At 39.8% G+C, this 21,007-nt stretch overlaps 1 protein-coding gene across 4 annotated transcripts in view; it reads left to right on the plus strand.

Annotated features, from left to right (window-relative positions):
* Positions 1–534: 534 nt before the first annotated feature.
* Magi2 (membrane associated guanylate kinase, WW and PDZ domain containing 2) overlaps positions 535–21,007 on the plus strand; it is a 1,214,245-nt gene continuing 1,193,772 nt past the window's right edge. For all 4 annotated transcript variants that reach the window (XM_075955872.1, XM_075955873.1, XM_075955874.1 and 1 more), the window contains exon 1: positions 535–1,173. In XM_075955872.1, coding sequence (XP_075811987.1) covers positions 873–1,173 — 301 coding nt within the window. In that variant the 5' untranslated portion in view covers positions 535–872. The remainder of the gene's footprint in view (positions 1,174–21,007) is intronic.

Genomic DNA, 21,007 nt, shown 5'->3' on the forward strand with positions numbered 1-21,007 from the left:
CGCTGGATTTCCGCTGCCTCCGTTGCGGAGTGTGAGCAAGTCGCGGTGTCCTGCCGGCGAGGGAAGCTGAAAGCAGGTCCAGCCTGGTCTCCTGGCTCTCCTCACCGGCCTGCCCACGCCGGGCCCCGGCTCTCCTCCTTCCCGGCTCCCGCCTCCTCCTGCAGGCTGCGGGGCGGCCCGGGGCCTGCCTCTCTCTCTCTCCGCCTTCACTACCGGGTCAAGCCGCGGAGGGAGGGAGACGGCGGCGACGAAGCCCTCGCTGGCGCTCCACCCGGTGCGCGCGCCTCCTCCCTGGGCTCGCATCCCTCCTCCCCGCCCGCTCGCATCCTGCCAATACAGTACAACTAGTACACGCGCACACACACACACACACACACACGCTCCCCGCCGCTGCCACTGCAGCTGCCATGGATATCGGCTAACAACACCGAGGCCGGCGGGCGAGCGCGCGCGCGCTCCCACTCGCAGCACGCAGGAGTGGCCCCCGGCATCCCTACCCTGCTCCCCACCCCCACGCCACCCGCTCACCAGCTCGGCCACAGGCTCGCGCTGGCTCGGCCGCTCGCCGCCACCTCCGCTAACGCCGCCAACGCCACCACAGCTTCCTCCGCTGCGGGGCCACAGCCTTGAGTGTCATTCAAGGGACAGCACAACCTCACCCAGGCTCTCCTACCTCTGTCCCTCTCATCCACCCTCCCCCTTCCTCCGCCACACTCCCATCCAAAGAAGAGGGAAAGCGCGGAGCCGAGGGGGAGAAAGGCAAAGTCTGCCACCCTCATCCCTTGGACCCCTGGCTCCTCCATCCCGATTTTGACTCCCGAACCCTCTTCCCCTCAGGACCCTCAGGAACTGAGGCTACTCACCCTACTGCCATGTCCAAAAGCTTGAAAAAGAAAAGCCACTGGACTAGCAAAGTCCACGAGAGTGTCATTGGCAGGAACCCGGAGGGCCAGCTGGGCTTTGAACTGAAGGGGGGCGCCGAAAACGGACAGTTCCCCTACCTGGGGGAGGTGAAGCCAGGCAAGGTGGCCTATGAAAGCGGCAGCAAGTTGGTATCCGAGGAGCTGCTCCTGGAGGTGAACGAGACCCCCGTGGCGGGGCTCACCATCAGGGACGTTCTAGCCGTGATCAAACACTGCAAGGACCCACTCCGGCTCAAGTGCGTCAAGCAAGGTGAGCGCAGCTTGCTTGGTGCTTTGCCAGGCGGTGGGACCCCTGCTTGGGGAGGGCAAAGAGAGGGTGGGCGCGCGAGTTGCAAGGGTGTATGTTGCGCCACCGCGGGGTGGGGTCCGGAGAGCACAGTAACTGTGAAAGGAGCATTAGCGGGACCGGGGCAGGGGGCTGGTCGGCCGGTTAAGCCAGGTGGCGGTGTGGCAGGTAACTTAGTTTGTGTAGTTGGTTCCTCCCCTTTGGAAGGTGTTTGGCCTTGTCTGACCTCAGAGCTCTAGGACCAAATAGAAGGTGCGCCAGTGGCATCGCCCACAGTGAATATAGAGCTTTCGGGGAAGGAAGGAGGCAAGGGTGAATGGAGAAAGGAGGATGGAGCAATTTGAGGTGCAAAGGTGTCATTAGAGTGTTTGAGAGAAGCTCTGAGCAAGGGGGCAAGTGGAGATGCTTGGTGTGTTTCCAGAGCTGGTCTGGAGACTTCCTGGTCACCAGGGATTTCTGAGCCACTGACTGGCGAGGAAGGAAAGGCACAAATTGGTTTGGATGCTTTGACCAGTGTTCGGTAACTTTTTTCCCTGCTTCACTCCTCAGTCCTTCTCCTCCGCCCACGGTCTTGTCATGTGGGCACAGAAAGTCACGTGCAGACTGACTAACCCTAGAGATCGCCCCTGGCCAGCAGGAGGGAGGAGGAGCAGAGCCTGAGGAACTGGGAGCTGGGAGAGCTTTCCAGTGTTGGAGAGGAGGCAGACTGCAGCGTTAGAAAGGTTCCCCAAAGTATTCTTCATTGACTGGGATTTCCTCATTGACTGGAATTCCTCTGTGGTTGGGCTCTCTGCTAGCTAGCTCCAGATCTGGGGGCGTGTTTGTGGCGTGAGGGTGGATGGAGATGTGAGCTGGTTGTAGCTCAGGCTCCCTGTTTTCTAGCTTGGCTTTGATGAGCCTCTTCTGGGGCTGTGGTGTGGATTTAAAGAGATTGGAATCTTGCTGAGCTGTCCACTGTCTTTGCTGGAAAGAAAATTGTGGTCCCGAGGGAGGAAAGATGGAGACAAAAAAAAGTTTCATTTGATGACTCTCTCAACAAATTGTAGTGTGCCTTTGTTTTCCGCATGCGTCGATGCAGTTTCCTGGGTGGCAGGGTCAACAGATGTGTCTTATCCATATCAGCATTATCGGTATAATGATTCTCGTCTGTTGTTACTTTGTCCTGCCCCAGTGGTGAAATTCTGAGCATTACTTTATTCTGAATTGCCACTCAATGCTGTGATCCATTTATGAAGAAACACTATTAAGCAATTGCTTTTTGAGCATAAATTTAATCGACAAAGCTTGTTTCAAAGTAAACAGGAGAGAAAGAAGGTTCATAAACTTTTCTAAAGTTAAGTTGCCACGGAAGAAAGCGTCTTCACTGGAATTTCTTGGGTATTCATCACGGATCATTTTAGATTGTCTAATGTAAACACGAAGTATTGTGTGCCATGAAAGAAGATAGAGTCTCCTGTTATTTTCCAAAATGAGGTAATTTAACTCAAAATCAGAGAGTTATGCTAACGCATTTTTATGTTAGGGTAGCGCATAACAGCAGTCGATATAAATGAGAAGTTCACATTTAGGATCCGAGAAATCGCCTATAATTAACCAAGGACCAATGGTTTTGTGGTAACAATATTGGTGTTTATAGTGGAAAGTAACTGCAAAAGTTAACGCTTTTTAAACATTTGTTTTTTATCTGTGCATGGTTTATGGGTGGGTGGGTGGATCTGCACACTGTGATGTATAGAAGTCAGAGAAAACCCTTGAAAATCAGTTCTCCCCTACTTCTCTGTGGGTCACAGGATGGAAACAGACTTTGGTGGTGAGTGATCCCACAACCACCCACCCAAGTCTGCTAACGAGTGACTGTTCTCCAGGGGTTCCCATGATCACTATATTCGGATGCCTGTAACTTGAGATAGAATTTGGCCAAGTTTAGTACAAACAAAAATAAGCGTGTGTCCCCAGAAGGAAAAGCTCTAGGATTAGAAATATAGTAATTGAAATCCAGGGAGACACTGGAAAAGGGAGGGCCTAAAAGTGCAAACTGAGAACCCGAGATAAGAAATGGAATTCTGAATATTCTGTGATGCATGATAAAACCTTGGCCAATCTGAGAAGTCTTCACCTTTGACCGTGGGAAGCGTGATCTCCAACAGAGCAAACCTGTGAGCTGTGTTGTCGGTTGAGATTTCTCTTAGTTTGGATCTCCCCACGGGAAAAGGTTTCTGTGTGACCGTGATTTTAGCTAAAGCTGACCCTGATCATTCAGTTCCTGTGTTGTTTTGTTGAAAAGATACAGATTTTCAGATTCACGGAATGTATTTTTATGGAGTGAGATATTTAAATGAAAATCTTTTCACAGTATAAAGCTAATTCTTGGCCTGTCAACTAACTGTCAGGTGTCCAGTGATAGATATTTGTAATGATTCATCTACTGAATTACTATGGACAGAAATAATTTCTTAATTAATTAATTAATGGTTTTTGGGAAATCTATAATACTCTTGTGTATTTCTCTAAGTGTAGTGATTCATATATTCTTATGAACTTGTTATTTATTATTGGTGCTTAGATTTTTTGATTATAAATGTGACTAAATGAAAATTGCAGAACACTAAGTATAGAGTCTGTGTTTCCTGGGTGAGTTTGTACGTGTTTGAAAATGGAGTAAAAGCTCTTGGCTCAGTAGTTACATTTCTGGAAACAAAAAGAAGAAAATATGGCATAACCGGAGAACTTAAACATGGCTTGTTTGGAGTTGGGTTTTTTTCATTATTAATAAGATATATTTTAAAAGGTTTCATTGTATATTGGACATTATACAGACACTACAAACATGGTCATAGAAAAACCAAGAAAGGTTTTGTTGGAAATGAAGATATGTATATCAAAAGCACTACTAAAATATACCTCAGATAAATTGTGATAATTAACCAACTTTTACTCACTTTTGGCTAATTTAACATTATAGTCATCATAGTTTTAAATTATCCTACTTTCTAAGGAAAGCGAGAAGCTAGTATTTTAAGGTATCCTAAAGAAGACAGGTGTTCAGCGTTTCTCTGAACTGCTTAAATGCCTTCGAACTCATTACAAAACCTTTTCAACAAAATTCAACAAATTCTGTTTTTTTGTTTCATCATCTTTTAACCTACACCATAAACTCTATATAAAGATATCATTTATATTTATTGGTGATATTCTGTTGCATCCTTTTTATTCATAATAAATGTTCCTTACCAAGAGGTTTAGTGAGTGAGCAATGCTGTCTGAGTTCTCATTATCTCCTAGGGCCCTGTGAGGAGAACATCCTGGATGATTCTGGATAGAAATTGAAGTAGTAAATTTTCCTTTCTTTGTCTTTTCCTTTTAGCTTTGCTGCTCAAGTTCACAGCAGCCAGTTAGGCCGGCTGTCACGCTCGTGTCCCACATTCCTTAGCCTATGGTTCCCGATGCCTCTCAGACCACACAGGGGCCTGCAGAGCCTGGATACATTTTCCCATTTAATACCCCACAGTGGAAAATAAAAGGAAAAATACTTTTCTAATTCTTTCCAGGTGGAAGATGGACTGTTAAAAGCCTTTGAGTTTCATTTTTAGACAAGATCTACATCACTCCCTCTCCCCTTGCTTCTTTCAAAGACACCTTCAAAGACACATAGATTCACATTTATTAGGGGTCACCCTTTCTCCTTGACTGACATCAGTCTAATATCATGTGTTAAACTTCCACGCTGCCTTTTAGTTTTAGATAGTGAAATTCAAAGTATGTCAATTTTTGCTCTCCAAAAATTGATTTGATTCCATAGAATGTGAGTTATGTGGATTTTCAATCATTAAAATTAAAGAAACCGTTTTAATATACTGATCAGCTTAATATTTATCTAGTGGTGGGGTTCAAACCCAGGGCCTTCCCTGTGCTTAGCACATTATCTGTTACTGAGCTGTACCCACGTCTTTATTGTGCCTGCTTTAGAAGAACGTTGGATAATAAAGACTTCGGCTTAAACTGAAAGATGAGAGATGCCAATGTGGTTCTCACTGTCGGGAGACAGATTTTTACTATTTAAATGGCATGACCTTGAACGCTAAGCATGAGCATTCACTTCCCTCCTGCGTTTGCTTTGAATGAGAACAGCCTTGGGGTGAAATGCCAGCTGAAGAATACAACCGCCGCCATTTCTTCTCTTAACATTTACACTGTGTAATTTTTTTTTTGGCACATTCATTATTCTTAGTTTCCTTTCTAGTCGCTGGAAACTCAACACATTTACTTTCATAATGAGAGAAAAAGTTGGCACAACTGACATCCCGTATTGCTTGCAGTTTAAACCATGACTTCCAAACGCATGGCTGATCCGGGTGGCATCGTCTCTCTTAGGAAGTGGGGACAGGGGTGGTAAAACGTGGGCTCTTCCTCATAGATCATCTGGCTTTGAATCCCGAGAATACTTCTGATGACAGTTGTATGAACAAGTTTTCTAAGTGGATGAAGTAGCAGTTTCTTAAGGACATGAAATAACCACTGGGGATGTAATCTGCTGGAATTACCGCTCTATCGTGTGTCAGATCTTGGATTCCTGCCCCAGCGTTGCCAATAATCATTAGCTGAGTTACACATATAAATCATGCTGTGGTTTGCAGGTAGTAAGCATTATGCAAATGTAGCAAATTTTATTCTAAGCATATTGATCATTTTGAGCTACTTTCATTACTTTTAGGCTTCAAGGTATTTTTACAGTGATTTTAAAATTGCATGCATGTGTGTCATGTGCACGTGTGCAAGTGCGTTCAAATGTCAGTGTAGGCCACAGATGTTGGAGGCCCTTGGAGCTGGAGTTCCAGGCAGCTGTGGCCTGCCTGACAGGGCTGATGGGAATCAAACATGGTCCTCTTCAAGAGCACTGTGTGCTCCGAATTGCTTAGCTGTCATTCTAGGCCTACAAATCAAGATATTTTTACTCTTAACTGTCCGAGATATGGAGGTGAAAATGAGAAATAACTAATATCTAATTGATAATAAGTGCAAAATTTAGTTGTAGACGGAGTGGGATTTTCAGAAAAAAATCTTTTTATAAAACGTATTTCTTTGATGATTGTTGTCATGAAGTCAGTGGAACATGTTTTTGCCTTTAAAAGTAACCTTCACTCATGTCTTTATTTATGAAGATTTGTTCTTTTGTACTTATTTTAGACTTTAGAACAGTGGTTCTCACCCATCCTAATTCTGTAACCTTTTAATATACTTCCTCATGTTGTGCTGATCCTCAACCATAAAATGATTTTTGTTGTCACTTCATAACTGTAATTTTCTATTGTTGTGAATCATAATGTAAATATCTGTTGTTTCTGATGATCTTAGGTGACCTCTATAAAAGGGTCATTCAACCCCTAACGGAGATGTGACCCACTGGTCAGAAATCACTGATTTCGATAAAGCTTATTTCTAGCTGCTAAATTATCCCTTTCTTTGCAAATCTTTCCTCCTTTAAAAGCTGGTGAATATATTGAAGTGTTTACTATAATTTTGACAAGCAAAGAAATAATATTGGGATTCATTTAGTTTAAAAATATATTTATGCTTCTTAAACACCATGGTAGCCAGATAGATCATATTGTTAGTGGAACTTTTATGGCATAGCTACAAATCAAGTTTCTCTGCAAGAAGAGCTATAATAAAACAGAATTAATAAGTGGTCATGTTGACAGAGGTTTCTGTCCTGCCTAGTCCCACAGCCATTCAGTCCCAAAGAAACACATAGGGGCCTAAATTAATTATAAACTGGTTGGCCTATTAGCTCAAGCTTCTTATTAATTAACCCTTACATCTTATATTACCCCATAATTCTTGTTTGTGTTAGCCACATGGCTTGGTACCTTTTATCAGTGAGGCATTCTCATCTTGCTTCCTATGCATCTGGGTGACAGCTGTAGACTGAACCTTTCCTCTTCTGAGAATTCTCCTATGCTTGTTGCCCTGCCTATACTTCCTGCCTGGCTACTGGATAATCAGCATTTTATTAAACCAATACAATGAATACAAGTGACAGGACCATTGTACCATGGGACTTCCCCACCCCCATTCCCCCCTTTTAAAAAAAAAAAAGAAAAAGAACTCTGAATCTAATCTCCTTTGCTTAGCCTTTTTTTCTGACCATTATCCATAAAAACGTGTAGCCAACACTCTAAACAAAGACAAATATTCATAATTCATTTTTTTTGGAATGTGGGCATAGTTTTCTAGGCTACTTCCTTTTGTTTGGGGGTGCTGATAATCTTCTGGGGACCTAAAGAAGATTTAGGATTATGGTCAAGTCCTGACTGAAATATTCAGTGAGGCTTGGTCATCTCAGCAAGACGTCTTAAGGCTGTTCTGGATGTAGAACCCAGAGGAAATTCCAATAAAGGTCCTCTGAAATGTTGGAACATCTTGGCCATCCACTCCTATTGGGGGCTTTTTCAGGGTCTTTTGTGTGTATTTTGGGACTGAGCGGCTGTGGGACCAGGCAAAACAGAAACCGATATCAACCTTGTCGCACTCAACAATCTATGACAAAGGAAATTATCTCAAATACAGAACAAAATATGAATTGCATTTATAACAATGTCAGCCTCTTAATATAGGCAAATGTTACTAAAGATGGTGGTCATGGCCACAGTATCTCTATGGATAACACTCTGGTGACCTTCCAGAACTTGAGTTAATCCCACCAGGAGTTGCGGTGTCCAATACTGATTTTTAAAATCTCCCTTAGCCATAGCTTGACTGCTTCGTGACAAGAAGTAGGTAACAGGGTCTTACAGCTTTCTTAGGATCGTCGTTCATGTTTTAGCCTCAACCTTTTCTCTTTTGTCCCCAGGAAGTACCAACATATCTCCCTTGATAAGAACGAACTACGTTACCCAGAAAATTTAGAGATAAGTCGGTAACAGCTAAGGCCAGTTAGCTGAAGATTCACCTAGGGATGTGCATCTGTTGCACACGAGTGTGCAATATTCACGTCGTAGAAAATTAGCCAAAGTTGTTTACGTACGGGAAATTGTTGACATTTGACTAACTCTTGTTACAAAGTTGTGGGAATAATTCTTTAATGATTTTAAAACTTTAAGTTTAGTATGTAGTTTTGACCATTTTGCATAGTCTGGAATAAACAATTAAGGTTTTCTTCTCTGATTACTCATTATGCAACAGCAATGGCATTCAATACAGATCCTTTCCCAAGGCCCATGGGGGGAGGGACTTTTAAAATGTTACTGGATTTATTTAAGGTATTTTAATAATTAAATGCCTTTGTCTGCCTTTGAAAATACGTTCTCCATTTTTTTGTGCTACATGTGCTTCATAGTTCCTTTGTGTTATTTAAAGCAATACGATGAAATATCAGGAAAAAAAGGTATTTAAAGAAATACATTTAATTGAATACTTTTCCACATGGCAGTTTATTACCAGGTATTTTGAAAAACGTGTTTTCCAAATTGTCCACTAAACTATCAAGGACAGCACAAATCTTTATGCTCCATACAATCTCTAAAACAATTACAGAGACTTGAGGGAAATATTTGCAAAAAGTGTTTTTATGTTAGTACTTACCGCTAATTTTAATATGAGCTGTATTGCTTATCCTAATTATTTACATTAGCTTGCATAAGGAGTTACTTATTTGTCCGGTATACACTCATCCATACAATAGTGACTAGTGCTAGAAACCCACAGATCAACCTAGGAACCCACTAAGCTGATTAAAATCTGATTAGCTGGAATTCAAATGTGAAAGAAACGTTAGATTTGAAATGTCTAGTGTTGACATTCTGACATTGGGTTTGCTTTTCCTTGCAGTCCACACTGTAAATAAAGTATCATTATACCAGACAAAATTTCTTTAAAGAAAAAAAAAAGGCAACTGCTTAGGCTTAAAGCCTTACTGAACCCTTACAAACAGCTTTGTTCCTTTCTAAAAGCGTACTGAGTACAGATAATTCTAATCCTGTCTTTGTAGCAAATGTGCTACCAAGGGAATACTGTGCTAACTAAACAGAAGGAACAGATATTCTTTTGGGAGGAGCAAGACTGTTGTCCAAGTTGGTCTTATGCATCTGAAGTGAAAACACCAAAGTCCACTTTGTGATCAGTGGTTCTGAAACATCCTTCACCCCCCCCCCCCCGGGATCCTCTGTCCCTGTTGTTTGGAAGCGTCTATGCTTTCTTTCTCTTCTCTTCAGTGCAGATGCTACCCAATAAACTGAAATGTCTTCTGCTTCATAGGATACACATGTGTGTGGAAAGCACTCGGTCACCGTTGCTTAAAGATTTGTAAAATAAAGGATTTATGTGTGTGAGCATATAGTATTTGTGACTCATTTTTTTCTTTTTTCTTTTTCTTTTTGTTTTTATTTTAGAAAGGTTATTGGAAATAGATTCTTTTCTCATACAATACAATGACATTTTCCCCTCCTTCTAGATCCATACCCAGTTCTCTTCTCCCCCATATCCACGCCCCTCCATTTCCTCTTCAAAAAAAAAAGCAGGCCTCCAAGAAACAACAGCAGAACAGGACAAAATAGGATTCAATACGACGAGGCCAAAGCCCTCATGTTGTGGCTTGACAAGGTCGCCTGGTAGATGGAGGAGAGCCCCAAGAGCAGAAAATTTCAAGTGTGAGCAAACTTGGAACTCTGAGAGTGGCAGACCATCAACACAAAAGGAATCAAATACTTAAATTTCTGTAATTGATGTACTAGTTTAGATTTTCCCTTATATCAAAAAGTAGATAGTGAGCTATGTAGAAAGCACCAATTTGCATCTTCACATCCATTTCAACCAATGAATAAACAGCTGAGTTTATGCTTAGTAACAAACTGGAAAATAGATTTGCCCAGTATATAATTTTAATTGGTTTAAATATTTCAGAGAAAAATATAAGATTTATATCCAGTAATGCATGTAGCCTACTGAAATTTTAATTATTATTTAAAATAAATAAAATTATGCTAAACTTCTTTACTTTAACTCAAAGAAAAATATTAGCTTTTAAAATTTTTTAGAAAAGAAAAACTTTAATTATCAGGGATGCTAAAATTTTTTTCCCATGAAATAAAGACAATGCTACTTTATCTTATGTTAGTATTTTAAATGTGAAACCATTACCTTCTGTCAAATTAATTCACTGTTTATGAACTTATTATCATGTACCTACTAGAGATTCACTATTAAAATGTACACAATTAATGACATCCTTGACATTCTAAACAACTTCTCCAGTCACTATAGAACAAGAAAGCATCGTTTTGCATTGTCTCACAAATGTCCTTTTCTGTTCCCACACCTTTACATTGATCTATTTTTAGCTGATAATCTGAAGCTTAAACACTGTATTTAGTGAACTGGTATCACATTGTTATCTCAACACACGTGTGTGTATGTGTGTGTGCAACACTCATCTGGTTAGATACATCTCATGCTGTTTTCCTGTAGTGTGAGCTTTATACGTTCTTGTGGCCTTTTGAAAGGTGCAGTGTGTTATAATCTCTTCTCCCCCTTCTGCACAGCAGCACCGCACATGAGTCACTCCTATAGAGCCCCTCTATAGCAGCTATGAACCAGTCTTGACATTTACTTGAAGTATCTTCATCCCCTGTGTCCACAGCCTCATAGTACCCTTGGTTCTTGTACAGATTAATTCACTTAGCACTGACCACAGCTGCAGTTCACTTGAATTGAATATCTTTTCAATTTTAGCTTAGCCACAAAATTATTAAAGAAAGAGTTGGTTATTTATGGAAAACACCTCCTTCTCCTTCCTTCCATGCTCTTACTGGTAGAATGTAGGTTTTATTTGCAAGTGCACATGCTGATATACTGCTTGGTGTTTCTATATCAGGTTGTCATTAGTTCAAGAAAATGAATCTCAACGAGTCTAAACCAGACAAGGTACTTCCATTGTTCTATCAGTTATATTTGCTTAGGAAATGGCTGGTAACCCAAGTCTAAGGAATGAAAGTAAGATGAATTCTTTTACGGGACTTTCTGAGGAATTTCTTAGTTCTTAAAATAAGATAATACAAAAAATACTATCCCCTCCTCTGATTGAAAGTTCTCACCCATGGAAACTGGGCCAGAAGCAGGTGTCGCTATCCTGTGATCATGAAGAGCTCTGGGCAGAAAAGGGGAAGATGACAGAAGAGAACAAAGAGACTACTCTGGCTCTCAGAAGGACTTCAGGAAAAGGGACCTATAATTCAACCTCTCTCCAAGCCAGTTCTGATATTACAAAGCACAAGATATTTATGACATCTAATTTTAGTTTTTTGCTACTCATAGCCAAAATCATGCTAGTCTATATTAATATAAACTATTTTTAATTCCAATCTTAATTTTTAATGGTAAGTACTGTTGATGATCTTTCAATACCAGAACTTTGGAGAATACATCAAAATGCATTTTGTCACTATATCAGTTCAGCCTAATTCTCGGTATTTCTCCATTACCTCACTCAATTCTGTTTCTGGTTTAAACCTGAGAAATTTCATCATCTTGAAATAAAAACTAGGAATACAAATTTGTTTTAACCTTATCTGAAATGGAGCATATTCAAGAAAGCAAATCAGCTACAAAAATATACCAACAATCCATGCCAAGTCCAACTTGAGATATTTTTGACTTATATACTGTTTACAAGTGTATAGGCCATTGATCCGGGAACGTATGTAATTATCAGTTGACTCATCAAAATGTTCCAACTCCATCTATTTAGAATTAGAATTCATTTACTGAATATTCACAAGCTGGTTTTGGTTGCCTACCTTTTGGAAGGCACCAAGCTAGAGACTATAGATAGATTAATAAAAACATAATTAAGACACCTGTACGTTTGAGGTCTTCATTCAGTGGCACATGCTGTATGACTTGAGTTCAAAGCTATCAAGAAAAGGTGTTGTTCTTCTTGTAGGTGTGTCTTTCACGATGTTATTAGAACAACAGATAAAAAAATAGCATGTATTTTAGAATAAAATGGACCAGGGCTCCTTGGTACCCAGCATCATGAACACAGTTTGAGTAGTGCCAATCTTTGGGCATAGTATACCCTAAGGCTTCAGTTACGGTTGGTGATTACACAAAGGTTCATGAGACTATCTCACCTTAAAGCAATTCATATTGCAGTGTAATAGGTAAGAGCTCACAGGTCTAAAGCAAGAAGGTTTGGATCCCAGGTAGAGCAATGCCCTGGGCTGGAAATGAATCTGAAAGAATATGATACACATTTCTACACCTCAGCTCCTCATTTTGCAAAATTCATAGTTACATATATTTGTAGGAATGCTAAAAGCATGGCAGGCTACAATGTGTATAATATTCTTGGAATATAGTATGAGCTTGATAAGTGATTGTTATTATATACCATTTGTATTATACGTAAGTGTTCACTTGAGTTAATATTTACTATAAATAATAATATTCAATCCAGTACATTTGCTAAAAGGCTTATGTGAACCAAAGAGCACTTGCTATCCTTTGAGTCTCCAGCAATGTCCATTAAGCAAGGACTACTGAGTAAGTAGTATCATGAGAAAGATAACAAATGCTGTCTGAAAAACATACAGAACTGTTGAGAGTCAAGCATTCATGTGTAGTGAAAAGAATTTCCAATTAGTAAGCTCTAGAATTTAATGTAGAAACCCATGAGAATGGAGACTGCAGAATGAGAAGTACGCCAAGCCACTGTAGCAAGATGCATGCTTATTCGTTAGCTACTGCTATTCAGAAAAACGTTTATAATTTATGTATCCTATATGTTATATGGTGTTTAAGGCACTTTGAATATGTTCTTCAATCATGCAAATAATTCTATAAGGTAGACATTGTCATTCCAAGTAAGTTCAAAAAGAGCAGTACTCTGAAATCTAAGGGGGGCTTACATATTGTGTTGGAAATGCTTTATGGACAGATTTCGTGGGGTCAGTTTGTTCGGTAATTTTTCAGCAACATTTTGTGGGACACATTTAAGAAGTGAAGAGAACTAGTTGAGGGTGATTTGAGATAAAAGTACAACTTAAGAGGTCCATGGGAGTCAAGAGGAAAGTGTTATAGGCCTTCAACCACTGTAATGATGGTAGGAAACACAGAGAAAATGCAGCGTTTTCCTGTATTTTCTGGTTTCCAGTTGATGGTACTATTTGTTAAGACATAGACTGGAATCAAACAGTTGCCCGAACTAGAAGGCAGGCATGACATTTGGTGAATATTTAATTAGAGGTGCCTGGAAACCATCTAACTCAGCCCTAAAGTCAGAAAGTGTTCAGAACTCACTATGTAGAAGCATAGGAAATATATCATTACTCAATAAAAGCATGAAAGAAAAACAATGAAGAGATGCTGTGATATCTGAGTTTGAGGACAAGCCCCGAACTTCCACTGAGTAAACCAATTCCGTAATTTGAACAGTGTTACTGTTTTGTGCTCGCTGCTGACAGACGCTGCCAAGACATTCAGAAACACAAACTCTGGAAGGTTTCCACTGCTTCTGGCAAACACAGAGGTCACCTTCATTCTGTGCTTTGTCAGTGGAAGAGATGTTGCAAATACCCAGATGTACCAAAAAAATAATTGCTAGAGCCAAGAAAACTTCAAATCCTCCTCCAGGAAACATGTTGGGTAGTTAAAATCAAATGGACAGAGCCGCAAGGGATAGATGAAGGTATGTGTTAGAGCCCTAAGGGATGGTACCTTATTGAGGTGTGTGTGTGTGTTAGCACCGTAAGGGACAGGTGCTTTGTTGAGGTGTTTGTGTTATAGCCTTGAGGGTGCTTTGTTGAGGTGTTTGTGAACTCTAGGTGATGGATAATTTGAGGTGTGTGTGGGCCTAAGGAATGGGTGCTTTGTTAGGGTATGTTTGAGCCCTAAAGGATGGGTGCTTTGTTTGGGTGTGTGAGAGCCCCAAGGAATGGGTGCTTTGTTGGGGTGTATGTGAGTGCTAGGGTTTGGGTGTTTTGTTGGGGTGTGTTTGTGCTCTATGGTGCAAGACATTTGAGCTTTAATTTTTTTATTTGTCCCAGAAATGCATGTTATCCCATCTACATTATATTTACTAGCAAATTAAAATCATTTGGCTGATTTATTTAATATAATAATTACTTTTTACTCTTTGGTTTCTGTATCATGATAAAGCTGGGATTGTCATTACAGCAACCTTAAGGATCAGCTTTTACTTTTCAAAAATACAGAGTAGAGAGAAGCCAATGCAGTTAAGCTAAAATATTCCATTTAGTGTGATGATACAGAAATAAATATACTGCTTTTGGATTACCTAAGAGAAAAAAAAATGATCACAGGGGCATAATATAAAGTACAAATCTTAGGAATGTTAGATTTAATTGAGTGTCTTTTTAAATTCACTAACATTATTTCCTTGGGGTTGACTTTTTCTAGCCTTTAATTCTTCGTACCCCTTTGAGTTGTGTTTGTAAACTTTTTATTATGTAACAAAATTAATTAGATAAACAAGTTATTTTGGATCAGAGTTTCAGACATATCAGCCTGTTATTGACTAGGTCTAATGCCTTGGCTCTGAGATGTGGCTAAAACCTTGTAGTTGGATAAAGCCACATTACAGCAGGGAAGCAAAGGGCAGGTGAGTGTTCACATTTGTACATCAGACCCTTTCAAGGTATGTTTCTAGTGACTTCCCCCAACTAGGCTACACACTCCACTAGCCAATTCAATGAGGCAGTTACCAGTGGATACAGAAGTTAGGACCCACATGATCTAAGTATCTGAATAGCTGCAGTAGACATATTGACTGAGAACCTAGCACCATATATGGCCGTTTCTGCAGAATGTTTGAGAACCGAACCAAAAGAAAAGTGGCTATTAGAAACAAAAAAAAAATGTAATGTAGGTTGAAGTGCTTTGTCAAACTTTTAGTGCATTACAAGTGAGAAGGTGCTATTGGGAGATGGAAGATGGAGGCCCGAGGATTGCTCATAAGAGAAGAGACTTGAGATTGTCTCTTACTCTTTAGTAAGAGTTCAGGAAAGGCAGAATGAAAAGCAGAAAGAAAATGTGACCAAGGGTGTAGTAAGGAGCTGCTTGTCCGTCCCAGCTGCGCAGAACAGAAATAATCACACAGAGACTGTTAATTAAATCACTGCTTGGCCAGTTATGAAGTGTACTGCTAGCTAGCTCTTATATCTAGAATTAACCCATCTCCATTATTTTATATTTTACCATGAGGCTTGTGGCCTACCAGCAAGGTTCCAACATCTGTCTCTGGCAGGGCTACAGGGCTTCTCTCTGACTTCGCCCTTCTTTCTCCCAGCATTCACTTTAGTTTTCCCCACCTAGCTCTTTCTGCCCTGCTCTGCTATAGGCTCAAAGTAGTCCTTTATTAACCAATGGTTTTCACAGCATACAGAAGGGAATCCCACATCACAAAGGAAGGTGCTGTAGTTCCTGTACTGTTGCTGTGAATGGTCACAATGATCAAGACAGCTTACAAATAAAGGGTGTTGTTAGAGTTTGCTTACAGTTTCAGAGGGGGAGACCATGCCCATCAAGGTGGGAGTAATGAAATCTGGCAGAGGCATGGCACTGGAGAATTAGCTAAGAGCTTACAAGAACTACACGCATGAGGAGTAGAGACTTAAAGAACTATTAGAATACTGTGAGCTTTTGAAACCTCAAAGCTCACTCCTAGTGATACACTACCTCGAACAAGACCATATCTCCTAATCCTTCCACACAGTACCACCAATTGTGGGCCATACAGTCAAATACATGAGGGCTATTCTTATTTAATACAACAGGACATGATGGAAATGGCTCTCTATTCAAAAGATGGATACCAGAGAGGGGAGGCAGACAATGCTTGAGTACTTATAGAGACAACTGAAGAGTATCCAAAGAGTTGGAGATATATTGTTGGGAATATTATTTTTAGGTGTGTTACTCTTGTTTACGCTGCATTTGTTTAACTCTGTGAAGCTGTGTTACTGCATCTGTCTAAAACATCTGATGGTTCTAATTAAGAGATGAAGAGCCAATAGTGAGACAGGAGGAAGAAAGGCAGGGCTAGCAGGCAGAAAGTATAAATAGATGGAGAACCAAGAATAAACTGAAACAAGAGCCAGCAAACAAGGAGAGGAGGACACCATGGGCCAGCCACCCAGCTACATAGCAAGCCACAGAGAAATAAAGAAAGGTACAGAGAGATAGAGATAAAAGCCCAGAGGCAAAAGGTAATTGGAATAATTTAAGAGAAGCTGGCAAGAATCAAGTCAAGCTAAGGTCAGGCTTCAGTAAGTAACAATAAGCCTCTGTATGTGTGATTTTCTTGGGAGCTGGATGGTATTCCTCCAAAGAGCCAAAGGAGGAATATATTCCACAATAATATGCCATGAAGGACTTCAACAAAAACCCATAGCCTTAGATATTTAGTCTGTAAATAGGTAATCACTGTTGTTTGAGCAATATATATATATATATATATATATATATATATATATATATATATATATATAAATAATATATGAAAGTCATATTTATTTTCATTTTTCCAGGAATGAGGGCACTGACAGAGGGTGGGGAAGAATTTTAACGGCACATGTATTGAGAAGAGGGCAAGTGGAGAAAGGCTGAGTGGCTGTAGTCAGTTCTAGAAAGGAAGTGAGCTATGAGATGTATTTCGGAGATAGAGTGAATTAGAATTTACATTATGCTAAGCGGCAGATAGTAGACCAAGCATAGCATCTCCTATAATCTTAGTACTGAGAAGATGTGAGACAGGAGAATCTTGGGTGCTCACCAGTCAGCCAATCTAACCAATAAAAAAGCTCCAGGCCCAATAAACAACTGTCTCAAAAGTCAAACAAAACAAAAAAGTACTGCTACCAAAAAATAATTTCAGGGAGATGTAGGAAAACCATGGATATCAACCTTTTTCCTCTGTATATGTGCATAGGATTATGTGTCTCCACATATAAACAACTATAAAGATAAAAATAAAAATGCATAAATGACAGTATTAAGGAGGGGGTAAGAGGAAGGGCTGAGCCAGATGCAGGCTTATGACTAGGAAATGTCCGTAGAGTAGATAAAGATAACTAACTACAATAATTAAAATTTGATTCATATGAAAAATGTTTCAGGCTGTTCTAGAAACAGAAAATTGTCAAACCTGAGACGTGTAGAGCAAAGTAGTGTGCTGGGGCTGGGGGATGACTCATAATTCTTGCCTGTGTTAGCCACCTGCATCAGTGAGGAATTCTCATCTTGCTTCCTCTGCATCTGAGTGAAGACTGCGGACTGAGCTTTTCCTCTTCCCAGAATTCTCCTGTTCTGGTCACTCTGCCTATACTTCCTGCCTGGCTACTTGTCATCCAACATCTTATTAAACCAATACAAGTGATAAATCTTTACAGGGTACGAGACCATTGTCCCAGAGTATTTATGCCATCTTATTTTTTTCTTTTCAAAACAAGAACTCAGAATGTAATCTCCTTTTTTAGCTTTTTTCCCTGACCACAACCCATACCAAGTTGTAACCAAAACTCTAAACAAAAACAAACATGCATAATCTTTTTTTGGGATTATGAGTATAGTTTTCTAGGCTACTTCTGTTGACTGGGGGGTGCTGATAATCTTATGGGAACCTAAAGAAAATTTAGGGTTATGGTTAAACCCTGACTAGAGGATTCTGTGACACTTGGTCATCTCAGCCAGCAGTCTTGAGGCTGTTCTGGATGTAGGACTCAAAGGAAACTACGACAGAGGTCCTCTGAAATGTTGGATAATTGTATCGGCGTAAATGAATGCAGACAGATTGTAAAAATATATACAGCTTTAACGGGGAAATAGACTTACAGAACCACAGGTTCCCGAGGAGAACAGGAAAACAGAAGGAGCGATTGGGAGCACATCTGCAATCTTTATAAGTAAAAAATATCCTCAGGGGACCCCACCCCCTGCTAGCAAGGTGATTGGCTGGGTCTCTCCTACAGATAATCTGGGCCATCCACTCCTATTGGAAATTTTTCGGGGGGGTCTTCCTTGATTTTTCTTAACCGAGAATGAATCCACAGCCTCTCCTTTTTGGTGGAAACAAAAGCAAAACCTCTTCTCAAAAGGACCGTATATTTTGGCTTAAATTTTGAAGTCAAGGCATTTTCAAAATATATGTTATATTAATGCAGCAGCATTAATAATCAAGTGTCTTTTAGCAGCTTTTGCTCCTTCCTCAGGTGTCAAACAATTAAAAGGCAACACAATGACATACAATATCCAGATTATCTGTGTATTTTCTATCTTTACGTGGCTTTAATTTAAACTCAATTTCATTTATTTTTATTTCTTAACTTTTGGGGGTCTTTGGAGACAGGATTTCTTTGTGTATCTTTGGCTGTCTTGGAACTCACTCTGTATAGAAGTAGATCATGTTGTCCTTGAACTCACAGAGTTCTGCCTGCCTGTTCCTCACAAGTGCTGGAATTAAAGGTGTGTGCCACCATATCCAACTACTCTTGTTTTGTTTTTCAGGATTTTATCCTTTATTCTTTTCTCTCTCAGGCCTAGATATATATTTTTTTTGTCTGAATCTAACTTAACTGTATATGTTTCTTTTTCTGATCACATGATTTTTTTTTAATTTACTAAGTGATATGGCTATAATTTAAACTGTGGCTTTGACTAATGGATCCACCCCATTCCTTAGCTTTCTGAGACTATAGTTTCATGGTGGAGGTACTGGCAGGAGCCATTTTTATTACCACAACTCTATGGAGTTTCACGGCCCCTGCCACCACCATGAAACATGTTGTCAGCTATTTATGAATACCATTTAAGTGTTTGGTGGCGGCAGGGCCTCTTAAAAGTGCTGCAAGGTTTTGGCACTTAAAGCTGAGTCAGGAAGCCTATATTAAATGACTGTGCTTGCCTCTAGCAAGTAGAGCCTACCCAAGAAAATACTGCTACCAACAAACCATGTTTAATTTTGTTCTTTTGTGTCTAGATTTACTTCCCAATCTAGCTCAGGTTTTTTTATTTTATTGATTTTTTTTTGAGCTCTACTTTTTTCTCTGCTCCCCTCCCTGCCAATTCCCTCCCTTTCATCCCCCATGCTGAAAATTTACTCAGATCTTGTTGTCCTCTCTCAGGTTTTATGTGGATGTATTGCCCCAATTTGGGTGCCATTTGTTGACAGATGTTTTTGTCCTATCTGGTCCCGCAGTTGTTCAGTCCCAAAGAAACATACAGAAGCCTACATTAATTATAAACTGGTTGGCCTATTAGCTCAGGATTCTTATTAACTCTTACAACATGCCATAATTCTTGTGTTAGCCATATGACTTGGTACCTTTATGAGTGAGGCATTCTCATCTTGCTTCCTCTGCATCTGGGTGATGACTGCAGACTGAGCTTTTCCTCTTCCCAGAATTCTCCTATTCTTGTTGCTCTGCCTATAATTCCCACCTGGATACAGTTCAATCAGTGTTTTATTAAACCAATATAAGTGACAAATCTTTACAGGGTACAAGATCATTTTCCAGAGTACTTAGGCGATTCTCAGCTTCCAGTTCCAAGGAAATATGATACTTCTGGCTTTTGCATATGCCTACACGTAAGTGCAGACACCTAAACACAGACATGCACATAGTTAAGTAAATAATCAAAGTAAGTAAATAAAAATTTAAAGAATATATATCAATTTCAGAGTATTATGTAGGTGTCTAATAAGATAATATTCATGAGATTGGTATAATACATATTTCCTTTAAATAATTTAGATTGGGCACTAGAATTGGGGACTGTTCATTAGATTAAATGAAAAGCTTTCTAACTGGTATTTTAAGAAGATTTTCTTATTTTGCTTTTCTCTGTGTGATAATACTTACAGAACAGAGTGTAGAGAAAGTGGTGTCTGGTAGCATACTGTGTGCGAGGACTTGGCAGATGGCAAGTCTGATGTTCAAACATTGTTGGCCATAAGTCTACAGCTCACAAATGTATTGGATGTGCAGCTACAAGAGTAGAGATTTGTTTTGTACAAAAATACCAAGAGCCATATAAGGAGCTATGGTTTCTTTAGGAGAAAAATGTGGATAAGATGTTATTAATGGACATTTGAGGAAAGTTTAGAAGACCTAAAATAATAGGCTTATATTGGCATGGTAGATCTGTTAGTATACACCAGTCCAAAAGCTAACAGGACAGAATGTCAATAAAAGCCATGCTCAGTCTTAGTAAAAATGTCTCCATCCAAAATCAACCAGGGAATTATAATTCTTCTTTACTTGATTTCCTTAGTATTTTAATGGAGGTCAAGTTGATATATCTGTAGAAGGAGCTGCAGGCTAACTCTCATATCTTGCTTAACCCATTTCTAATAATCTATGTAGCACCACGAGGTGGTGTCTTACGAGGAAAGATTCAGCATGTCTGACCTGGTGGTAGGATCCATGGTGTCTGACCCAAGAGAGGAGAGGCATGGTGATTGTCTCACTTCCTCCCAGCATTCTGTTCTGTCTACTCCACCCACCTAAGGGCTGGCCTATCAAATGGGCCAAGGCAGTTTCTTTATTAACAAATGAAAGTAACTCCTCTATCATAAATCTATGAAGATAGCAATAATAGTAAGAATAATAATAGTAATAATAACAACAATAATAATACAATATTCTTAAGTTATGTTCTTAATGTGCATAATATGCTATATATAGCATAAGCAATATTAATATATCACTATATATCACTCTAATATATTTATGTTTTACTAGAAAATAAATAAAATCAAATTGCAAGAATTCTATACTTATTTATG

The sequence above is a fragment of the Microtus pennsylvanicus genome, chromosome 22 (assembly GCF_037038515.1).
Source record: "Microtus pennsylvanicus isolate mMicPen1 chromosome 22, mMicPen1.hap1, whole genome shotgun sequence".
NCBI lineage: Eukaryota > Metazoa > Chordata > Mammalia > Rodentia > Cricetidae > Microtus > Microtus pennsylvanicus.